Consider the following 19,601-nt stretch of genomic DNA (forward strand, 5'->3'; position numbering starts at 1 on the left):
TGCCCAAAGTCCGTAAAATACCTCAATTTGTGCCAAAGCAGCCCCTCAAAGCCTGAGATACCCCTGAGATCCTGGCAAACTAATCCTTCAAAGCCCGACAAACTTCTCAAATCCTGTCAAACCCCTCAAAACCTGACAAATTCTTCAAAGCCTGACAAACCCCCCAAATTATGGCAAACCCTTCAAAGCCTGACAAACCCCTCAAATTATGACAACCCCCTCAAAACCTGACAAACCCCTTGAATCCTGGGAAGCCAACCCCTCAAAACCTGGCACAAACCCACCCCTCAAAACTCACCTTAGGGTGCTAAGTTTGTGAATATATGGTGTGGAAGGAGGACTCAGGTTCCGGGCAGGTGCAGGACGTTGCTGCTTAGGTGAGGGGTTTAGGTACAGGAGGGGTAGTGACTGAGGAAATGATCAGTAGGATTCTGCATGAATCTGTGTGACAGGAGCACTCCTTAAGGTTCAGGGTGATTCACATGGTGGGATTCATGAGAATATACAGAGTAAACATGAATGGGACTTCCTTGAGCTTTATGAAAATCTTCAGAATGACATTAACCTTTCTCAGGAGTGCAAGCGGCTGCGCATCCTTTGGATGGAGAGACCCATACAGAAGTTGCACACAAATGCATTTTATTGCTCTCTACACACACAGAGATGCATACACAGTATGCAGGTGAGCCATAGGGCAGTCCCAGCACTGGGAGAAACACCATCCACCAGGAATTCAACCACACAATACAGATAAAAATCATTATTATAATGAAAATGCTAAAAAAGCATAGCTTACACCCAAAATGTATAACATTGACAAATCAAGCCTGTTACCTACTACTTTTCTTTAACATGAAGCAATAACATACTCTTTTTCTAAATTGAAAAAAGCATCAAATAGTAGAAATATTCCACATAGTTTCCTAACTCCTGGTTATCCTTCACACTGTATATACAGGACTATGAAAGGGCCGTGGGGGAGAAATCCAAACCAAAACCAAACCCATTTTTGATGCTGCACAACTGATAAGCAAACAGAGGAAAATACTTTAACCAAGTGTGCATGAACCAAAGGGAATAAATTTATCCTCCAGAGTGACTGAACCAACCAGAGTTGTCAGTCAAGCCAGAGCAAAGCTGATGGCTCTTACTGGGAATATTAGAGAAAATCTCCTACAGCAATTCCTGTCCATCACAACTGTAACATTTACAAACACCCTCCTTCATTCTGAAGACGTTGGCCCTGCCTGGGAAGCACTGCACCAGTGCCTACACAGTTTCGACACTAAACAGAACACCTCAACTTTTGCCAGAAGATCCCAAGAAAGTCAAAAGCATGGCATTCTCTCATACATAAATAAAACATGAGGGGAAACAAAATTCCCTACAGGAGAGAGGATCAGAACTGGACTATCAGATGCAGTCAGATCCTTCCTCTGAACTGTCACAGGTCCATGCAGTGAAGACTCTCCCGACTACCAGGGCCTCCAGAGAGGGCTGCTGTCCTTTGAAGACACTTGTTTCGGGGCATCAGCATTCCCACAGGAGAAGGAGACCTCTGGAGCAGATGGCTGGCTCTTCTGGAAGTGACTTAATAGTTTGGTCTGTGTTTCAGTTCGGACTTTGTGGAGAGATAGGAAATAGAAAGCTTCTTGCAAACACCTGGAATAGCCCTCTCTGAAGTCAAACTGGGAGCTTTTATGGAAGGATCCTGCAGCTAGAGAAGGGAAGAAAAGAGGGAGAGGGATAAAGAATAATTTAGAACAGTTGTTCATGGCTCAAGAGTCATACAACAGTCACAGATTTGCGGTAAAATAGAGACTGGAAGAAAACTCAATACTTACTCTTCATCTGCAGCTGGCTCTGCTGCTTCAGGTAGCTGACAGTCATCTCCAGGATGTCAGCTTTCTCCAGTTTGGAGTTGGGCTGATGCCTCTGGAACTCCTTCTCCAGGAGCAGTTTCAGCTGCTCAATGCTGCTGTTAATCCGGTCCCGGCGCATTTTCTCCACCACCGGCTTCCTCAGCTGTAAAAAGCAAAGGAAAAGAGACCCATTATTAAAGGATCCTCTCCCTGACACTCTTCAGGACTGTTTGCTGCCCACCACCGCTCCTAAACAGAGTGAGGCAAAGTCTCAGCTGGTGCAAACTGCTCTGCTGTGCCTGCACTTACTTTGTTTTTCTCCTTTGGTGTCAGCAGGTTGTCTGGCTCCAAGAAAACGGTGCTGGGAGCCATCTGTCCTGAGCAGAGAGTTATTGGAGTGGAATCCAGGAGAAACGTGTTGCTGGAAGCTGCCTATGCCCAGTATTTATGCTGTCCGAGCTAGGGGCCAGTGTGTGGGTCTGCGGCTCGGTGGCGTTTCCCACACTCGCCAGCCAATCCGGGCCATGGGCAGCACAATGGGAGAAGCGGCTATTCTTGCATGCTCCACTGGGAGTGAATAGCCCGCGGATAATGACCTTCTCCCAGATGAGCAGGTGGGGAGTGTGTGCTCCCTGAAAGGCTGGGATCAGAGTTATGTGTCAGGAGATGGGAAAGAGCTGCCCTTCAACGGGAAAGGCTGCTGACTAATGCCGCGGATCAATAGCGTTCCAGGGGCAGCCCGGGGTTCACATGCAGGAGGAGGAGGAGGAGGAGGAGGAGGAGGAGGAGGAGGAGGAGGAGGAGGTCTGCTGCCCATGGCGGGAATTTTGCTCCCGGGAGCGCGCCCAGGCACACGCTGCAGCAGCCACAAGGCACACGCACAGCAGCTCCTGGCGACCAGAAAATCCTCAAATCCACTGACCTGTTTTCCACAGTGAGCCACCTGTGGTTCTGCCACAGGTGATTCTTGCACCAGCTTTGCCCACGGGCACCAGCTTTCCCGCTTTGACTCATTGGAAATAAAAGCATTTAATTTTAAGTGCACACAATTATTGAAAACATTTTCTGGTTTGATCCTTGTTCCCTACCCTCAGTACCTTATGCAGCCCTTTAGAAAACTCTCAAGCCAAGTCATAAGCACTTTATGTTTCTGTTTCCAAATACCTGCAAGACAAATACTTGTGGAGAAGGGTCTTGGGATTGTTTCAGGATTAGTTCAGTATCATATGCTGCCTCTTACTTCCTCCCCAAAACATATTTTACTGTAATTATTTTAATTTAGTCTGTAAACAAAGGAAAACTGGGTGCAGCAGATATTTATATCTTCATAAACTTATGAGAAATCAAATTCCTGATTCCTCATTATTCTCCCCTGGGCCAGTTGCTGTGCTTGATGCACAGCCTGTGCTCAGGAGGTACCTGCACCTGGGAGAGCTGACAGTCTCTGATAAAAGCACAGCCAGGGATTCCTGTTGGAAAACTTGAACCAGATCTGCCAGCAATTTATCCATCAAGTAATTTCAGGGCTTATGTTTGTGGAGCTCTTACTGTAGTGAGTAAATACCAGTTGTATTCGCATTCATATGTGTGTAGGTGTGTTCACCTTTACATTAACGAGTGTGTGTGGTCACACAGGGTCTTTAATGTGAACACACACACTCCGGGCACAGGGACACATTTCTCTCTCACTCTGCAGCTCATTATTGGTGCACCAGGTAAGGCTTCAATGACCTCTTCTAGGCTCTGCTTTTCCATCCCTATTGTGCTGCCCTGAATGGGCTCCCTTCTATCGGCACAGGGCAGCAGCTGTTGAGCTCTGGGTCTTTTATGTCAAGTTGTGGGAAAGCTTTTGTGACACTGTTTCACATGTTCTCCTCAAAGCCTGTGGATTATCTCTGAGCCCATATAATGCCACCTCTGAAACCAATCTTGTCCTCTGTGCATCCCTCTTGGGGAGGTTTCCTGAAACAGAAACTCTGGAGCTGGGTCTCATTTCTCCAGTTCATTAATTGAGCACATGAAGAAGTGCCAGTCCTGTGATAGGGAGGGTAGTGTTGCTAGAGACAATTGCTGTTTCTCTCTTGCTGCTTTCCTCTGATTCTCCACTCAACACCCTGATAAAAACTACATTAATTTCATGGGAACAGTCATGCCAACCTCACCCTCCTTGCACTTGGGAGTGGTTGTGCACTGGCATAGTCAAGGGGTCAGTGCTCAGAATCTCCTCTCCACCAGCATCCAAACTAACCCAGAGCCTGCACCTGAGGAGACTGAACGCAAAATAATTTTCTGTGGTGTTCCACTTTTGCTGGAGAGGCTGGAAGCCCTACATACTTAAACTGGGTGTGATAATAAGAATTACAATATTCAATGTATTATTGGGAGGTGAACTTACCAAAATCTCACCTGGGTGGGAAATCCGTTGAGGTTCCTACATCCCCGCTCTGTAAATTTTAAATTTAACACAAATTTTAAAGAATTGGAAATAAAAACATTTTTATTTTCTCTTTGGTTGCACAAGTTCTGAGAAGAAAAATTATCCAATTACAGCCCGAGTTGGAAGAGTTACTCAAATTAGATGCTTTATTGCCCAAAATAGATGCTCTGCTTTGGCTGGAAATCCTAACTAAAGTGGTAACAAAAATTCCTCCCTGTTATAAAGTTTGCAGAGTCTGTGGAGTTTATATGAGAAAGAATGAATTTGGAACTACACATCTATTCCAAACACACACACTACTGGACAGAAAGCTCATTAGGATCCCAAAATACTGGATCTGGGTGTTTGAAACAGGACATCAACAACAGCCTTGCCCCAGAATCCCTGCCAGATGTTAACCCTTTAGAAAGCCTTAAGGATACTGCTGTTTTCCCAAGTCTGGAGAGATGCTCCCTGCTCCCAGTCCATGCTAACCAGATGGCCTTTTGGGAGCAGGGGTTTTCCACTGAACACAAAGCAGAGCCAAGCACCGTTGCTAATGTGGTTTGTAGTCAGGCACACTTCCTTTGTGACAGGAGGGAATATAGCTAAGGAATGGTGTGGGAAACTCTGGAGTAGGCAGACTTCCACAGCCGCGTGTTAGTAAGTAATTCAGAAGGGAGCAGGGGCAGAGATGAACTGGGAACAGGAAAGACAGCAAAATGTGGGCTATTTAGTTAGTGCCAAGTCCTGCAGAGCATCCTGAGGGAAAATAAAATTGGTCCAATCCCAAGGGCCTTTCTGGGATCCCCACTGAGGCCAAGAGATAATTCAGTCTCCAAGATTTGCTCTGCAGATTTTGTACCTCTGGAGCTATTTCCTGATCTCTGTAAACTTGTAAATACAAATTACCTCCACACCTACCTCAGAATTTATCTAAACCTAATCAAAAATTGCATTTTCTCCTGCCAAATACCAAAACAAGAATTGGATCTGTTGTTTCCCATTTCTTTCCTCTGCCTGGTATTGCTAGTATAAAACCTGACTGAGTTTTCTTAAAAACCAGGCTCAGCTCCCATAGCTCCATGTGGGTCATACAAAACTCTCACAATACTCTCATGGTCCACAGGAATGTGGACCTGTGTTTCCTTGGACGTATTGGACAGATTGGGGAGTTAAAGAGGCAAACAGAGGATGTGGCTGAGAATTCTCAGTGCAATCTAACCCACTTCTGCAATTTCCAGTGGGACAGTTGCCTTTGGCCTGACTGGTGGATGAGCAAGATTCTGCTGTGAGCTCCTTTCCCTTTCATTTCCTCACAGCTCCTGCCTGTTTTTCCTCCTAACCCTTCTCTGCATTCCCTCCCTGTCCTTCCCTGTTCTGCTGCTTGGCTGGTGCAATTTCTGTCTGCCTGCACAGCTTCCTTCCCTATTTTTCCTTTTTCCCCATGGTTTACTTTCCCTCCATGCATGTTTTATAATCTGATTTTTCGATCTGTCACTCCTTTCCCCCTGCCTGTCACAGGCAGATGTGGTTTGAGGACAGGGGTGTCTCAGAGCCCCGCAGCCATGGTGAGTGTGGAGTTTCCTCCAGTTTCCCACACTGCTCTCCCATTCAGGGCATTCAGGCGCAGGATAAAGGAAGTGTGCCATGCTACAAGCTGAATTAGAAATGGTGTTTGACTTCCCTTTGTACTCCACAGAAACCTTGCTCTGGGCAGACCATCTGCATAGCCCTCACCGTGGAGAAAACCATTGATCAAGGCCTGTCAGCCCAGCTGGGGGAACTTGGGAAAGTAATTCCTTGTGCCACTTCAGTTCTTTAGGGCTTAACATCTGGCTGCAGGGGGAGGTGACTGGTTGATGGTTTAACAGTCTTGCTTCCTTTCAAGTTTGGGATGCTGTTTTGATCCCAGATAAGCCTTTCTGAAATCCTGATTTTAATAACATGGAAAGCATCCAGAAGAGTAGGAATAATGCACTGGCTTTGCATTTTCAAAGTGCTTTACAAATACCAGTTAATGAATTCTCAGTGACCTCTTCCATGGGTGAGGATGTATTATTAGCAGTGTTTTACAAAGGCGGGAAAATGAGACTGAGAGGAGAAAATCAAGATTTCAAACAGGCTACAGGTTGCAGGCTTCTATGGCCAAGAGGCTGTTTGAGACATCTGGTTTACAAAAATGCTCAGCATACACTTTTGTTTTAATTAGCTTTGGCATGTCTGAATGGGGCCAGCCCCGCTGCTTGTGGGAGGACTTGGATTTCTAGGTTGGACCACACTCACAGCCATACACCACTCAGATAAGCAGATACCAAAGCTCTCCTTTGCCCTCAAGTTCAGCAGCAGTGTTTGAAAATGTTGCTTAGTATAATTTTTCTAAGCCCATGAAACAGCTGGAAAGGAAGATAAACTCAAATCCCCAATCAGGAAATACTTACTGTTGTGTTTAACAGAAAGTAACTCCATCTCTCCAGAAAGTAAACTAAGTTTTAATTTGCTTATTCTTACTCCTGCAGACCTGCAGCTGTGCTTAGTCCATGGTCAAGTCTGTCTGTTGGCACCATGGAATTCTGCTCAGCTGCTTCCCACCAGGTATGGTTATCCTGGGATTGGAGTTCCTCAGGGAGGGAATGCAGTGTGCCCTGAAATATATGGACTCCTGAGGAAATATGAGTAAATCTGACAACATGCGTTCCTCTGTGCATGGAGATGAGTGCACCCAACCCTGCCCATGGCCAGGCAGCTCTTGTGTGCTCCCCTCTGCCAGTCCTTTGCCTGGCTCAGGGCCAGGTTATCCACCTCCTGAAAAACCCTTCTTGATTTTATTTGACACCATCTCTTCATTCTGCTGCTAGCTGAGAGTGGCAAAGATGTCTCTAAAACCCCCCTGCCTGGCAGGGCAGGTCCTCACAGGAGCCCCAGAACACTTTCCCCAGTCTATTGTGCTCTGCAGCTGGTGACTGACGGCTGCCAAGCAGAAGAAAATGGGTTCCAGTGGGAGTTTCTACCCCAAAACTCATCCCAAAACGGAGACTGAGCTCAAGGGAAGGGGAGCAATCCACTGGGGCATAAGGGAGAGTCAGCTTCAGATGACAAACTTGTTCCCAAGGCAGGGACAATCAAACGAGGCTCAGGGGACACCCAGGAAGCCTGTGGCTCTTATCTCCCACCAGTGCCCCCGCTGGCCTCCGAGTGATTAAATATCTGCCCCATGCAGATGGGATTAATTGCTGCTTCTATCAGGGGACAGGTGCCTGCTCTCCTGTCTGGCACGGACATACGAATCCTCTCTCATTAATGACAGTAAGTAGTTGCTGGGGCCAGACTTCAGGAGCCACATTCCCTATTCCCAGCCTGCTCTGCTGAAATATCCTCTCTGCAGGATACCTGCTCACTGCCAAAAGCTTGGCAGCATTGTTTGCTGAGTCTTGTGACTTTTACCAGGAGACTCATAATACTTAGGGCCTTCAGTAGGACTTCACATCCAAGCTTCATAATTCTATAAGGAGAGAAAATTAATTCTATGAATCCAAAGTCTGAATGCTCAGTTAAAAAAAAAATCCATAAAAATGCTTTTATTTTTATTGGAAACATCAGATTGTTTTTGTTAAACCTCTGTGATGTTTAGCCTATTTCTTGGTTCCTCAAAGCTTTTTGACATTTGAAAGGCTGGCAGCACTGCTAGACCTGCAGAGGTGGGGAGCCCATTGTAAGGGCTGAATGCTACCATCTCCCAGAAAACCCACCCAGAACCAAATAAGAAGAACCAAATAAGAAAAACAGAAGTGTATGAACCCAGCAGCTTCTGTTTGCTGCCCCCACTGCATTGTCAGTGACAGGCTGTTCCCTTCCTTGGCCAGGACAGGAGAGGGGACTGATGGGGAGTTCCAGAGGACTTTCAGGGAGCTCTAGCAAACTCAGCACTGTCCGGGATGATTGGAAGAAACCTCAAACCCAGCTGGCAGCATGTGGGAAATCCCTCAGCCCCACTCCAGAGATGGGAAACAGCAGCATTTCCAAAATCCTTGGTACACAGTACTCAGCACTGAGTACTGTGAGCCCTGGGAAGGAGAGGATACATCCAGGGGCTGTTTTATCCACGTTTGGAAGGAGGAGGGTGGTAAACACAGAACATGGTGGCTCCCGCCAAGCATGCTCCCAGGGCAATGTGTTCCTTTGAGACATAATTGATTCCTGCCATCAGGCACCAGCCTGCTCTCCCCCAGGGTCAGCGCTTTCCCACATCCAACCCCATTATCCCACAGACCATGCCTTTTGTACAACACACTCCAGCTATTCATGTGCAAAGTAGCTGTAATCCCCAGACCTTTCAGAGTCAATATACCAGGAAATAATAAATCCCTCTTGTGCACTCTTGAATATGCCGAGAGGTGACTTGTGGGAATTTCAGCTGGGCAGAAAAATAATAAATTCTCTTTAATTTTTAATTATTTGTGATGTTCACTGTAGAAGGACTATGTCATTGAGGCATGACTACTTGGGGGTCACCACACAAGCAGCTATAGAAATTGCTTTTGCCTCTTACAACCCTAAAAATACAGATCAAGTTGTCTCGGGTGTTTCTTAATGATCAAAGTCCACTTTCCTTCACTCATGCACCTGGGAATGGCAGTATATTAAACATTCTGGATCTGAAGAAAAACCAATTAAAAAAAGTTAAATCTGTGAAGAATGTATTTTACAGTATTAATACCCTTTTTTAATGGGTTCTGATGTCTCAAGAAGGCAAGATAAGGCCATGCTAATGATATTTAATGGAATATTTCATACAGTAATTCTAATAACAACATAACCTTTTCCCCTGGAAGAGGAAGATTTCCCTTGACTCCCATTCCATTGGTTCACATGCAGAGTTATGATTTCCCTGTGGGAACAGAAGCAAGTCCTGAATAGTAAGTTTTACATGGTTATTTTTTTATATATTGCCTTCCAGACAAACAATTTTTATGCTATTTTCTGTGTAGAATGTCATGTCACTGAAAGACCCTGAGCAGAGTATGATAGGCAGGATTAGGGTTAGGGTTGGGGTCAGGGGCAGGGGAAGGGTTAGAGGCCTGGGAAAGGGATCTTCTGAGACACCAAAGGAAGCAGTGGCTCCTCAATTAAGAACTGTCACAGCATCATTAGGGGTCACCTCAAACAGGTCTTTTCACACCTTGGCCAAGAGCCTCCAGAGAAGCTGTGAGAACATGAGGGTGTTGAAGGGATGTGCTAACACTGCAGGGATTTCTGATGCTGAAATGTGTGAATCTTAACCTTTAAGACAGGGTCCACCCATCAGTGACCAGTAGTTTAGACCCAGTAGTTTACCAGGGTTCATCATTTGGAATAGCATTCAAAGATAATATTTCCCACTCAGGTGTGTCTGCCCAGGACCCTGGCAGTGTTATCGCTGCTGTGTCCCTCAGTGGTGCTGCCACCAGCGCATTTGCCATTAAACTGAGATCAGAGCTGGTTTGATCCTGATCTCCCTCCATTTCCCTAGGTAAAAAAGCTTTCCCAGCACTGCTTCAAACAGATAGGGAGAAAACAAACCCTTCTGCAAGACAGGGAGAAGAGGCCCTCTCAGCACCCCTAGCACTGCTGCTACTCCACTCTGCTCCCTGAGGTGCTCCCAGGTGATGCCAGAAAAGCACAAGGGCCACATGAGCCCCATCCCCACCTCTCACCACAGGTATAGGTCAACTCCCAGTTCCAGGACAACTCTGTGGAAGAGCTCAGCACCACTTGGCCATTTCCTAGAAGAGCAAACTGGGACACAGTAGAACAAACCAGAGCCCCAGGATAGCCTGAGCTGCAGCTCAGCTAAGCATTCCTGCAGCCACTTCTACATGAACTGATGTTCCTGCCCCTTGTAACCCCTTTCCCCCCATGCACATGGTTCCCGGAGAAGCCCCTGGATGGTGAAATGTGCCTATTTCAGCCTTCCTGAGTGAAAAAGCCACAGAGTTCATGGTGCCCCAACGGAAGCACTGCTCCACAAAGGGGTTGTTAGCACCAGGCTGTGTGGGTTTGGATTTCTCTGCCTTTCCCATACTCTTCCCCCATTGATAACATTTCTTGCTGGGACAATAGAAGTGTGCCTTGCAACTACTCCCGACATTAGTGACGGTGCTTGAGCGTGAATGACTTAAAGGGAAAGAATCCAACTCCCAAAAGACCATCTGGCTATCAGTTCTAATACAGCAATAAAGGTCAGGGCTTCTCAGGAGTTGGGAAAAATATGGTTTTTGACACTGAAGAATCTTCAACCAGCTTGGTCCATGCCTACCTGTCAGCTCCTGCAAGGTCTGCCAGCATGGCTTCTGTGCTAGGAAAGGGATACCAGCCCCTGGAGGAAGGCCAGTTAGAGAACACAGGAAAACAGGCGACACTTCATTAAAGCTGGCAGAAGCTGGGGCATGGTCTCTGAGCTGTGTCTTATTTTGTATCATAATCCTTTGACTGCTTCAAAGTGTTCATGAGATGTCTTCCCTCCTGGCTTTCCCACAACGCAGGGAATAAAGGGCTCCAAGGACAACATCTGCCCTTCACAAAGAACAGAGTCCATTCAGGCCGCTACAATGAGTCCCACGTCCTGCCTATTGCAGTGACACCTCCCTCCTTCCTGTCAACTGCCCCATTACCCTCGGGCTTCATTGCAGCACTTCCAAGCAAGAAATTCTTTGGTTTTCTTACCTCACTGCACACTTGCCCCCTCCCTTGCCACTGTCCAGATGCTCGTCGGAGGAGCACACCTCTGCCTGGGGCACCCCGGGCTGGATCCACACATGGCAGGATGCAGCACAGCTTTCCCCAGGTAGCTTCTGGCTTATTTTTGGTGCTGCCTCGAGGGCTGTACCACATCAGATATTTTACAACACAAAATCAGAACTGACCTCCAGTGCCCTCACGGCTTCGATCTTTCTCTTGCCTTTGTCACAAAATAAATGGTTGCTTAATTCATCCCAGTGTTTCCACGCAGATAAAAGCAAGCAGCAAATTTTCCTAATAAAAAAATGGAGTGGGGATGATGTGCTGAGGGTTACACAGCAGGGCAGGTACATGGTGTCTGAGATCTGACATTCAGAACACTCACACTTGCTCCAGAGAGGTCAGATCAGAACCAAGCACACCTGAAACCTCAGCAAGAAGCAGAACCAACCTCCTAGCTGAGGGCCAAAGATGGGCCTGGGTTGCTAAAGCCCATTCATGGCCCACCTCTGGTTTCCCAAGACTTCCCAGGATTCTGAGTTGAGCTTCATGCTATCCTTTAGCCCATCTTAACCATCATTCCTGAAAATGTCTATATGGAGGAGATAGATAAGAAAAAGGAAAAGCAAGAGCTACAGGGGTGACTGCATGGCCCAGCTCTGCTGGGAGGTGTGGGCTGTCCTTGGTGGCAACAGTGGTGCAACAGGCTCACAGACCCTGGTGTGTTATGAGGAAGTGAGAAAGTGGGGTTATAATTCTCTAGTTAATCTTGCTGTTGATCCAACAACCATTTAGAAATGTCCTGCAAAGAAATCTGTGGTCACACTTCGGGTCACCCATTAAAGTGCAGTGACTGGATGGACACACAAACACACACACACTGCTCCTCCTGGCTCTGGAAAGGCCAGAGATGCCCCTGGGGATGTTGATCTGAACCGTAGCAGGGCTGCCCTCCCTTTCCCACCTTCCCCGAAAAGCATGCCTCCTCTGCGCCACGACTGTGCCTGGCACACGCGGGGCCTCAGGAATGCCATTGATCCCAGCCCAACCAGCTGGAGGCTCGGTGTTTTCCCAGCTCCCCACGCTGCACAGTCCACCAGCAGCGTGGGCAGAAGGTTATGCTCCCCGGGGCATTGGTAATCAATGTACCATGCACTAATGGATGCTTCCTCTATTGTCCCACTGCGGGCCTGGATTGGCTGCGGGGTTGTGGGAAACACCGGCGATCCCGACACTCACGTATCTGCCCCGGCTCCCCGGGTATAAATAGAGGCAGTTGGGGGCTGCCAAAGCATCGCCTGACGCTCGGCACAACAGCTGGCTGGGGTCTGTGCCCAGGACTGAGCGCTCGGAATGGCTCCCAGCAATGCTCTCATCATCCACATGGAGGAGAAGCTGCTGCCAAGGGAAAAGAATAAGGTAAGTAGACCCGGAGGGGATTGGAAAGGCTGGCCTGCCCTTAGCTAATAAATATAACGAGAGAAGAGGGGGAAGTGGTCTGGGAGAAAGCAAATATGTTAAAGAGAGATAAGGAGGATGTTTAAAATGAGTGGGGAATGGGTGGGCAGCATCACACAGCTCTCCTGCCAAAAAAAACCATCTATGAACATGGGTGTATCAGGGCATCAGAGGGGATATTGGGTCAGGTCTCACAAAATCCCTATCTGCTCTGTCTCTCACAGCTGAGGAAGCCGGTGGTGGAGAAAATGCGCCGGGACCGGATTAACAGCAGCATTGAGCAGCTGAAACTGCTCCTGGAGAAGGAGTTCCAGAGGCATCAGCCCAACTCCAAACTGGAGAAAGCTGACATCCTGGAAGTGGCTGTCAGCTACCTGAAGCAGCAGAGCCAGCTGCAGGACCAAAAAAGTGAGTGCAGACCAGGTATTGCACACCTGGACCTGCTTCCAGGGCTGTGCCCTCACAGATACCCTGAGGCGAGCAGGGGCTGGAGCATCCCAACCCCAGGCATATGAAAGTCACTGCACAAATCACTGCCCCATGTTTTGGTCATGATTTTAAGTGCTGCATTTTCTTTTCTTTCTCTTTCAGCATTCATCCACAAGAACCCAGAGCAGGACTTTAACAGCGGGTACCTGCGGTGCCTCAAGGAAGCAATGCACTTTCTGTCTTACTACGAGCCCAAAAAGGAGACCCAGGTCCAGCTCATCAAGCACTTCTGCAAGGCTCAGCTGGGTGCAGATGCCTTGTACTCTCCAGCTCTGTGTGGCTCCCCGCTGTCTCCCTGCGTGTTTCCCAGGAAACAGTCTGCCCAGAAGAGCGTGGCTGCTGCTCCACCTATCTGGAGACCCTGGTAGACCTGCTGAACTTTATTCCCACATTTTGCTACAAAAACTAGAGGGACCTGTGGTTTATTAGTTCCTCTCTGAAGTAGGAAACATTGTTTTCCAAAAGTGGGTGGAGGGAGAAATTACTGTTTTTCTGTCACCAGAAATGAGGGTCACTAGGTGTTTTCCCTTCATAGTGAAGGACTGTGGGTATATCTTGCAGCAAATTTGTTGCTTTAATTGGTGGCTCCTGGCCAAAGACAGGACCAAGTTCTGTGGTGATTTAGAGCGCAAATACCCTTTGGTTTCCATCACAGGCTGCTGAGTCTGTGCCTGTCAGTGGAAATCTTTCTGCTGACTGCCTGGGTCATAGGTTCAAGTGCTCCATTGTCTCTAATGTATTGACATTCCTCAAGAAGGAGCTCTTTGGAGAATGTATTTTGTATCATAAAGAGAGGATTGAGCTTTTCCCTTTTGAGTAAAAGATGTTAAGAAATGCTGATTCTTCTGAAGCTCCTCCACTATTTTTAGTGTCCTTCTTACAGAAAGTTGTGATGATCACAGAGAGCTTGAGGGACAATTCTCTTCATGTTACTTTGTGCTGATCTCATTTGAGGTATAATTGGTGCCTTTTGTAAAGGAAATACCTCTGCTATACCTTAAGGAAAAGGGGGAGGAAGGGAGGAAATAAGTACTTTATAATCATTAACTGACCATGCTAAGGAGTTTCAAAAGCTTTTATAAAGTTGTGATGTATTCATCCTATGTGATGTTCAACTTGCATGTCTTCACTGTACAATACAATAAAAATTGTTTTAGTCATTAATGCTTCGCTTTGGAATGATTAAAACAGCTGTCGCTGCTGGGCTGGGTGCATGCAGACTCTCCTGCGGTGGGGAAGCCATCCGGAAGTGTCAGTTCTGAACCCTTCACTCCAATACATGAAATATATCTATGAAATTCCTTTGGAAGAACAGGATTTCAGATCCTGTAAGGAAGCAACCTCTGGAAAAATTATCAAAAATCAAAATGGAAGTGAAACTGAAGTGAGGTGCTGAGAAGTGTCAACCTTTCAGATTTAACAGCAACCTATTCAGCCTCCAACAAATCACTCATTCCACAGTTGCTTCATTTCACCCATTAATTTTTGCACCAAGCTGAGATCAGCCATGTGCTTTCTGCCTGTTTGGGAAGGAGTATTGGGCAAATTTCCCAACAACTTCCAAAGAGTTTAGCACCTGCCTCAGCCTAGAGATCTTTGAAATTACCTGCAATGGGTTTAACTAATTTTTGCTTCATTTTAATTTTTTAATCTTAATTTTATGATGCAAATTGTGTTAGGCTACCTTTGCTAAAGTGAAATTAGCCCATATATCACTAAAAGTATAATTAAATAGGAGGAGACTGAGGAAGCATTTCCACTCCTAAATTATTTCCTTTTATTTTACTTTAAATTTTTTCCTTTTTTTCAAAATAAATCTGCACAAATAATAATTTCACATAACTATTCTCTAACCACAGGAATTCACTGATTTGGGTTTATGACAGTAAACGCTCTCCTTCTTCCAGAGATGAAAAGCACAAAACACATTTGGTCAGCAATACAAGTTTCCTCAGATTTCCTGGGAGAGGTGCCCTTGAAAAGCTGCATTTCAAGCCCTCAGGGTTTTCTCCCAAACAAAAGGAAATACTGAATACCTGATCTTGTCAAAAGCAGTGAGCAACCTGAGCTTTGCTCAGCTGACAGATCAACCTGCATCCAACACTGAACCTGCCCAGTCCTTGTTCAGTTTGTGGTGAAATCCTCTGTTAACCACACAGAAAGGCCCCAAAAGCCAAACAAGCCAAAAGCCTGCTGTTCTGCCTCATTTTGGGCCATGGATCATTTTGGCTCTTATTTGTGCACAGGCTCGTTGAGTGCTCTTCACCTCTCTGCCAGTGTAGTGCAAGGCAGGGTTTGGTACAGGTCTCTACCAGTGCTCCAGATTTGTTCTTTCTAATGAACTGCTAAATAATTCACAAGAGATATTTTTAGGTTTTATAGTTGCTTAGTGAGCTTGAAGAAGTCACTTCAACCTTGCTGTGCTCATCTTGTCCTTGTCAATTAGCACAGGCTCCTGAATCCCAGCAAAATTCCACCTGTTGTCCATGCCTGTGGGGTTTTAAATCAAGCCTAATTAGGGTGGTCTGGGGGAGTTCAGGCTCAACTGGAGTGCCATGTGCCCCAGAGCTCACCCCAGCCTGATGTGCACTGCTGGGAACAGAGCCACACATGGCGCAGAACGGGCTGCTGCTCTTCTGGGGATGGGTTTCCACCCAAGGAACCATGTTGGAGGGTCACAGCTGACAACACCTCTGCAGGTTGTGTAAAAACAATGTAAGGGAGAGAAACAGTAAAGCCTCCTCCCTGGGCAGTGGGAAGGGACTAAACCCCACTGGAAAAGCTGCTTTTTGTGGTCCAAGGAGTCAGATCCACCATGGTGCAAGTGCTCTGCTTCTGCTTTTCATCAAGTACAGACTTGCCCCTCTGGGCTTTGATTTACCAATTACCCCAGAGCTAAAAGCCAGACCTCCAAGCCTGCCTGGCCCCCGCACAGCAAAGGTTATGTTTACAATTTATTAATTATTATCCCTTCTCATAATTGAACGCAAAGCTTCTTACTGCTCCTCCAGCCCCTGGGCTGACTCTCCCACCCCCCCCTCTGCTCCCAACACATTCCCACCCTTAGGGAAGATGTTGTTTATTATGCTGATCCCACAGCTCAGGAATACTCTCCTGACAAAGCCCCTATTAACCTCAGAGTGTGGGCCTGAGTTTCTCAGAGTTTCCCACACTTTCTTCCCTATTTAGGGCATTCAGAGGTCCACAAAGGAAGCGTGCCTCACAACAGCCCACATTAGTGACGCTTTTTGGCTCCGCATTGTGACGACCAGCAATTCCTGTCCCGATGGACCATCTGGAGAGCTATTTTCCCAAGGAGCACATTGATCGATCAGTATTATGCGAAGGCCCTTTTAAAACTTGGGAACGTTATGCTCTTTGACACTAAATAGGTGTCTCAAGAGGGGTTGTCAGAAAGATTTTAAACCATTTAAGAAAGACACAGTGAAGAAAAAACATTAAAAATCGTAATTAGTTCTTTAAAAACGCTATCAATGGCATCTGGGAGACAGGCTGGCATGAATGTAGGAAATGGTCTAAAGTAAAAATGCCCTAAAATTGGTGCAAGCCATCAAGTTGTGTGCTGGAAACACAACCACAGAGGTACAGGGCACTGCTTTTTAAATCTGCATGACAGACAAGGAAATTCTGGATTTCCACCCTCCTCCAGACCTGTTGCTCCATTGCAGCACACTGAGTGGGGAACTCAGTGTGCTGCAATGGGGAAAATTGTGGGGAAAATTATGGATCAGGTGGGCTAAGAAATCTGCCAATTGGTATTACAAGCAGCTTTTGTGCAAACTATGTAGAGTAAATCTACATACGAAATACTAAATACTAAAATATTAAAATAATTATATTATTAATACTACAATACCTATTATTAATAAAAATATAAATAAAAATAATATTTTATTAATTAACATTATTAATACTAAAATACTAAATACTGTGTAGAGTAAATCTACACCTAGGCTGAAACCACCACCCATAAACCAGGAGCAGAAAGGCCCAGTAGCAATTCCTCAGGGTGGAGGTCCTCCAGCTGTTCTGATTTATAGATTATCATGGACACCAACCTATAATGACAGTCTTGGGGTGTCTGGATTCTTTCCTGGATCCCCTGTGGCTGTTCCTCAACTCACAGCAATCCCACAGGTTCCCACCACAGCTCAGGGTCACCAGGGAGCAGCTCCAGTTGGAGATGATGAACATGGGAAAAGCCAGGGCTCCTGCCTGGCATTGCAGGGCTGTAAGGACAGACAGGGACAGCCCCTGGCAGGTTGTGATTTTGGCAACAGCATCTTCATGATGTAACTCAGGATTTAATGGGATTTACAGAGGAGCAGCCTCTGCCCACAGCATCTCCAGATCTCACACCCCTCCTTCAAAAAAGGGAATTATTGTATCCCGTTGTTCAGTCAACTCCATGTTTGGCAAGTTTGGGAATTTGTCTCCTTTGTTCCCAAATCAGAGAAAATTGTATCTCTGAGCCTCAGACAGCGCAAATTCCTGGCTCTGCAGCAACAGTCCAAGGCACAAACTCATCCCAAGGGCATGGAGCAAGCACAGGGACAAGGATGAGGATCACAAACACGTTTCAAGAGGACAGACTGCTGCACTAACAGTGGGATTTTTAAAAAGACCAAACTGAGCAAACTAATTACAGACTTTTAACGAAGACTAAATGGACTTTCTACAGCAGAGGAGGATTTTTCCTTACTGAAATCCTTGCAGAAATGCACTCTGCACTCCATAAGGAATATACTGTAGGGACAGTCCAAGTCTAGACAATTTATTATTCACAACCATCAATTGGGAAGTGCTGTTGCCATTAAGTTTTCAGGCATTAATAACCAAATTAACCAGGAGGAATATTTGCTTCGCTCACCCTACACCAGCACAAGAGGCCAGATGAGGCAGGCACGGGGGAATGGAAGATTTGTGATCCCTTTCAAAGGGACAGGGAGCCGGGGGTTTGGGAGCAGAGGGCTGTTGCGTGCTCTGGCAACGGGACAGGGTGCTTGGTTCATCATTCCCATCAGATGATGCGAGCCCGCAGCTCCCAGGATTTCCCATTCACGGTGTTAAACTGCCGACAAAAGAAGTGTGCCTGGGAGGGTCCTGGGGAGTGCCCACGCCTGCGGCACTATCTGCCCGGCCCTTCAAGGAAGGGATCAGATTTTAATCAGTGGGTGCTGGTTTAGCCCTTTGGAGGCCAGGGCATTGTGCTGCGGACAGCGTGGCATTCTTTAAAACCGCGCATTTCATTTTTCCAGGGCTGAAAATTGGGTCAGAGCTTCCCTCCCCTCGCCCCGTGCCCGCGGCTGCCTCCTGCATCCTCGCTCCCACACGGTGCGTGGCCGGACCTGCTTTCCCTTCATCTCACGTGATCCCGGCAGTGATCCAGAAAATCCCGTGCTTCGCTTCCCTCTGCAGTAACAGTACAAGCACATGCCGCCAGGGATAGCCCCAGCTCCAAGGAATAGTGCAGATTACAAACTGACAAAATAATTCAGCGAACTGATTTTGAATGGGACTCATGGTCCATGTTCACTTATAGTTCTTGACAACCATCAAGAATTAAAATTGTTGTACCCTAAGTAATCCATCTAAACCGAAGTGTCTTTGGGCTGGGAAGGGAATACAGATCCTAAACATGACTGGGTTTTTACTGGGTTGTGCTGGGAGGCAGCAGCAGACCTGAGCTGGCAGCTTAAAACAGCCTGGCAAAAAAAATATTTCTACAAGGCAGCTCCAGTCCAGGATCTTGTCTAGTCTTTTCCCCTTCATTACCTGTGGCACAGGTAATGTTTTCTTGGGAGAAATCCCAAGACTGAGCAAAGTCACAGGAGGGCCTCACATCTGTGGTACAACTTGCAAAGGGGATAATATAACAATATAATTGGCAAGAATTGACTTTTCACTCCCTCTCAGTTGTCTGTAAGTGGGAAATACGTTTAGGTGGAGAATCAGGAACAGTGAGGCATTTACAAAGTGGCATGAAATTAAACAGGACATGTTTGGGAAAAACATCACAATCATTACATGTCACAAGCTGCCATAGGAAAGCCCAGATTATCTGAACAACAGCAAGGAAGAGCTCTGGGTATAATTTACAGAGGGACTTTAAACAATAGAGAGGAAAATATTTCAAGCTAACTGTTTGAAGGGCTCTTCCCTCGATTTTAGTCTCTCGTTGCCTGAAAATTGTCTGCTACTGTATTCATCTAAGCACGGTTTAATGTCCATTAAAGGGTTTAGTCCCTCTAATTCTGAAAAATCTTTCCCTTTTCAACCTCTCTTCGGGGCGCAGAGTATTATCTCTTCCTGGGATCAGTCTTCTGTGCTTAATTTCATCACAGCCTGGGAAAAGGCAGCACATTGAGATGCTGACGTTCCCAACATCAGGCAGAAGCTGGATGATAATGACGGCGAACGCTTTCCCACGTTCCCTGTCCAGCGCCGCGATGCCAAACTCTATTGTGTTCCACACTCTCCAGCCCACCTGCTCCTTTGGGAGCGGTGTATTATCCCGGGGCAATTCACAGTCAATTTGCCATGCTGTAATGGATGCTTTCCCATTGTTCTTGGCACTCATGGATTGGCTGGCGACTGTGGGAAACTCCGAGTCGCTCCGGACCCAGACTTTTGTAATG

At 46.6% G+C, this 19,601-nt stretch overlaps 2 protein-coding genes and 1 long non-coding RNA gene across 3 annotated transcripts; 2 read left to right on the top strand and 1 right to left on the bottom strand.

The window, feature by feature from the left end:
- Nucleotides 1-622: 622 nt before the first annotated feature.
- Nucleotides 623-2,633, bottom strand: HES5 (hes family bHLH transcription factor 5). Its single transcript, XM_023940285.2, has 3 exons — nucleotides 2,172-2,633; nucleotides 1,845-2,025; nucleotides 623-1,717 (listed from the first exon to the last, which is right to left on the bottom strand). The coding sequence occupies exons 1-3, from the start codon at nucleotides 2,232-2,234 to the stop codon at nucleotides 1,476-1,478; spliced, it is 486 nt and encodes a 161-aa protein (XP_023796053.2). The 5' UTR covers nucleotides 2,235-2,633; the 3' UTR covers nucleotides 623-1,475.
- A 7,359-nt stretch (nucleotides 2,634-9,992) lies between these two features.
- On the top strand, nucleotides 9,993-14,103 carry LOC111938619 (transcription factor HES-5-like). Its single transcript, XM_086860548.1, has 3 exons — nucleotides 9,993-12,414; nucleotides 12,678-12,861; nucleotides 13,045-14,103. Exons 1-3 carry the CDS (start codon nucleotides 12,349-12,351, stop codon nucleotides 13,308-13,310), a joined length of 516 nt encoding a protein of 171 aa, XP_086716674.1. The 5' UTR covers nucleotides 9,993-12,348; the 3' UTR covers nucleotides 13,311-14,103.
- A 1,410-nt stretch (nucleotides 14,104-15,513) lies between these two features.
- LOC147649551 (uncharacterized) lies at nucleotides 15,514-16,380 on the top strand. The gene is made up of 2 exons (XR_015278715.1): nucleotides 15,514-15,657; nucleotides 16,132-16,380. It is a non-coding gene; the product is annotated as an uncharacterized LOC147649551 (long non-coding RNA).
- The last annotated feature ends 3,221 nt before the right edge of the window (nucleotides 16,381-19,601 follow it).

The sequence above is a fragment of the Cyanistes caeruleus genome, chromosome 22 (genome assembly GCF_971803275.1).
Source record: "Cyanistes caeruleus chromosome 22, bCyaCae1.hap1.1, whole genome shotgun sequence".
Taxonomy (NCBI): domain Eukaryota; kingdom Metazoa; phylum Chordata; class Aves; order Passeriformes; family Paridae; genus Cyanistes; species Cyanistes caeruleus.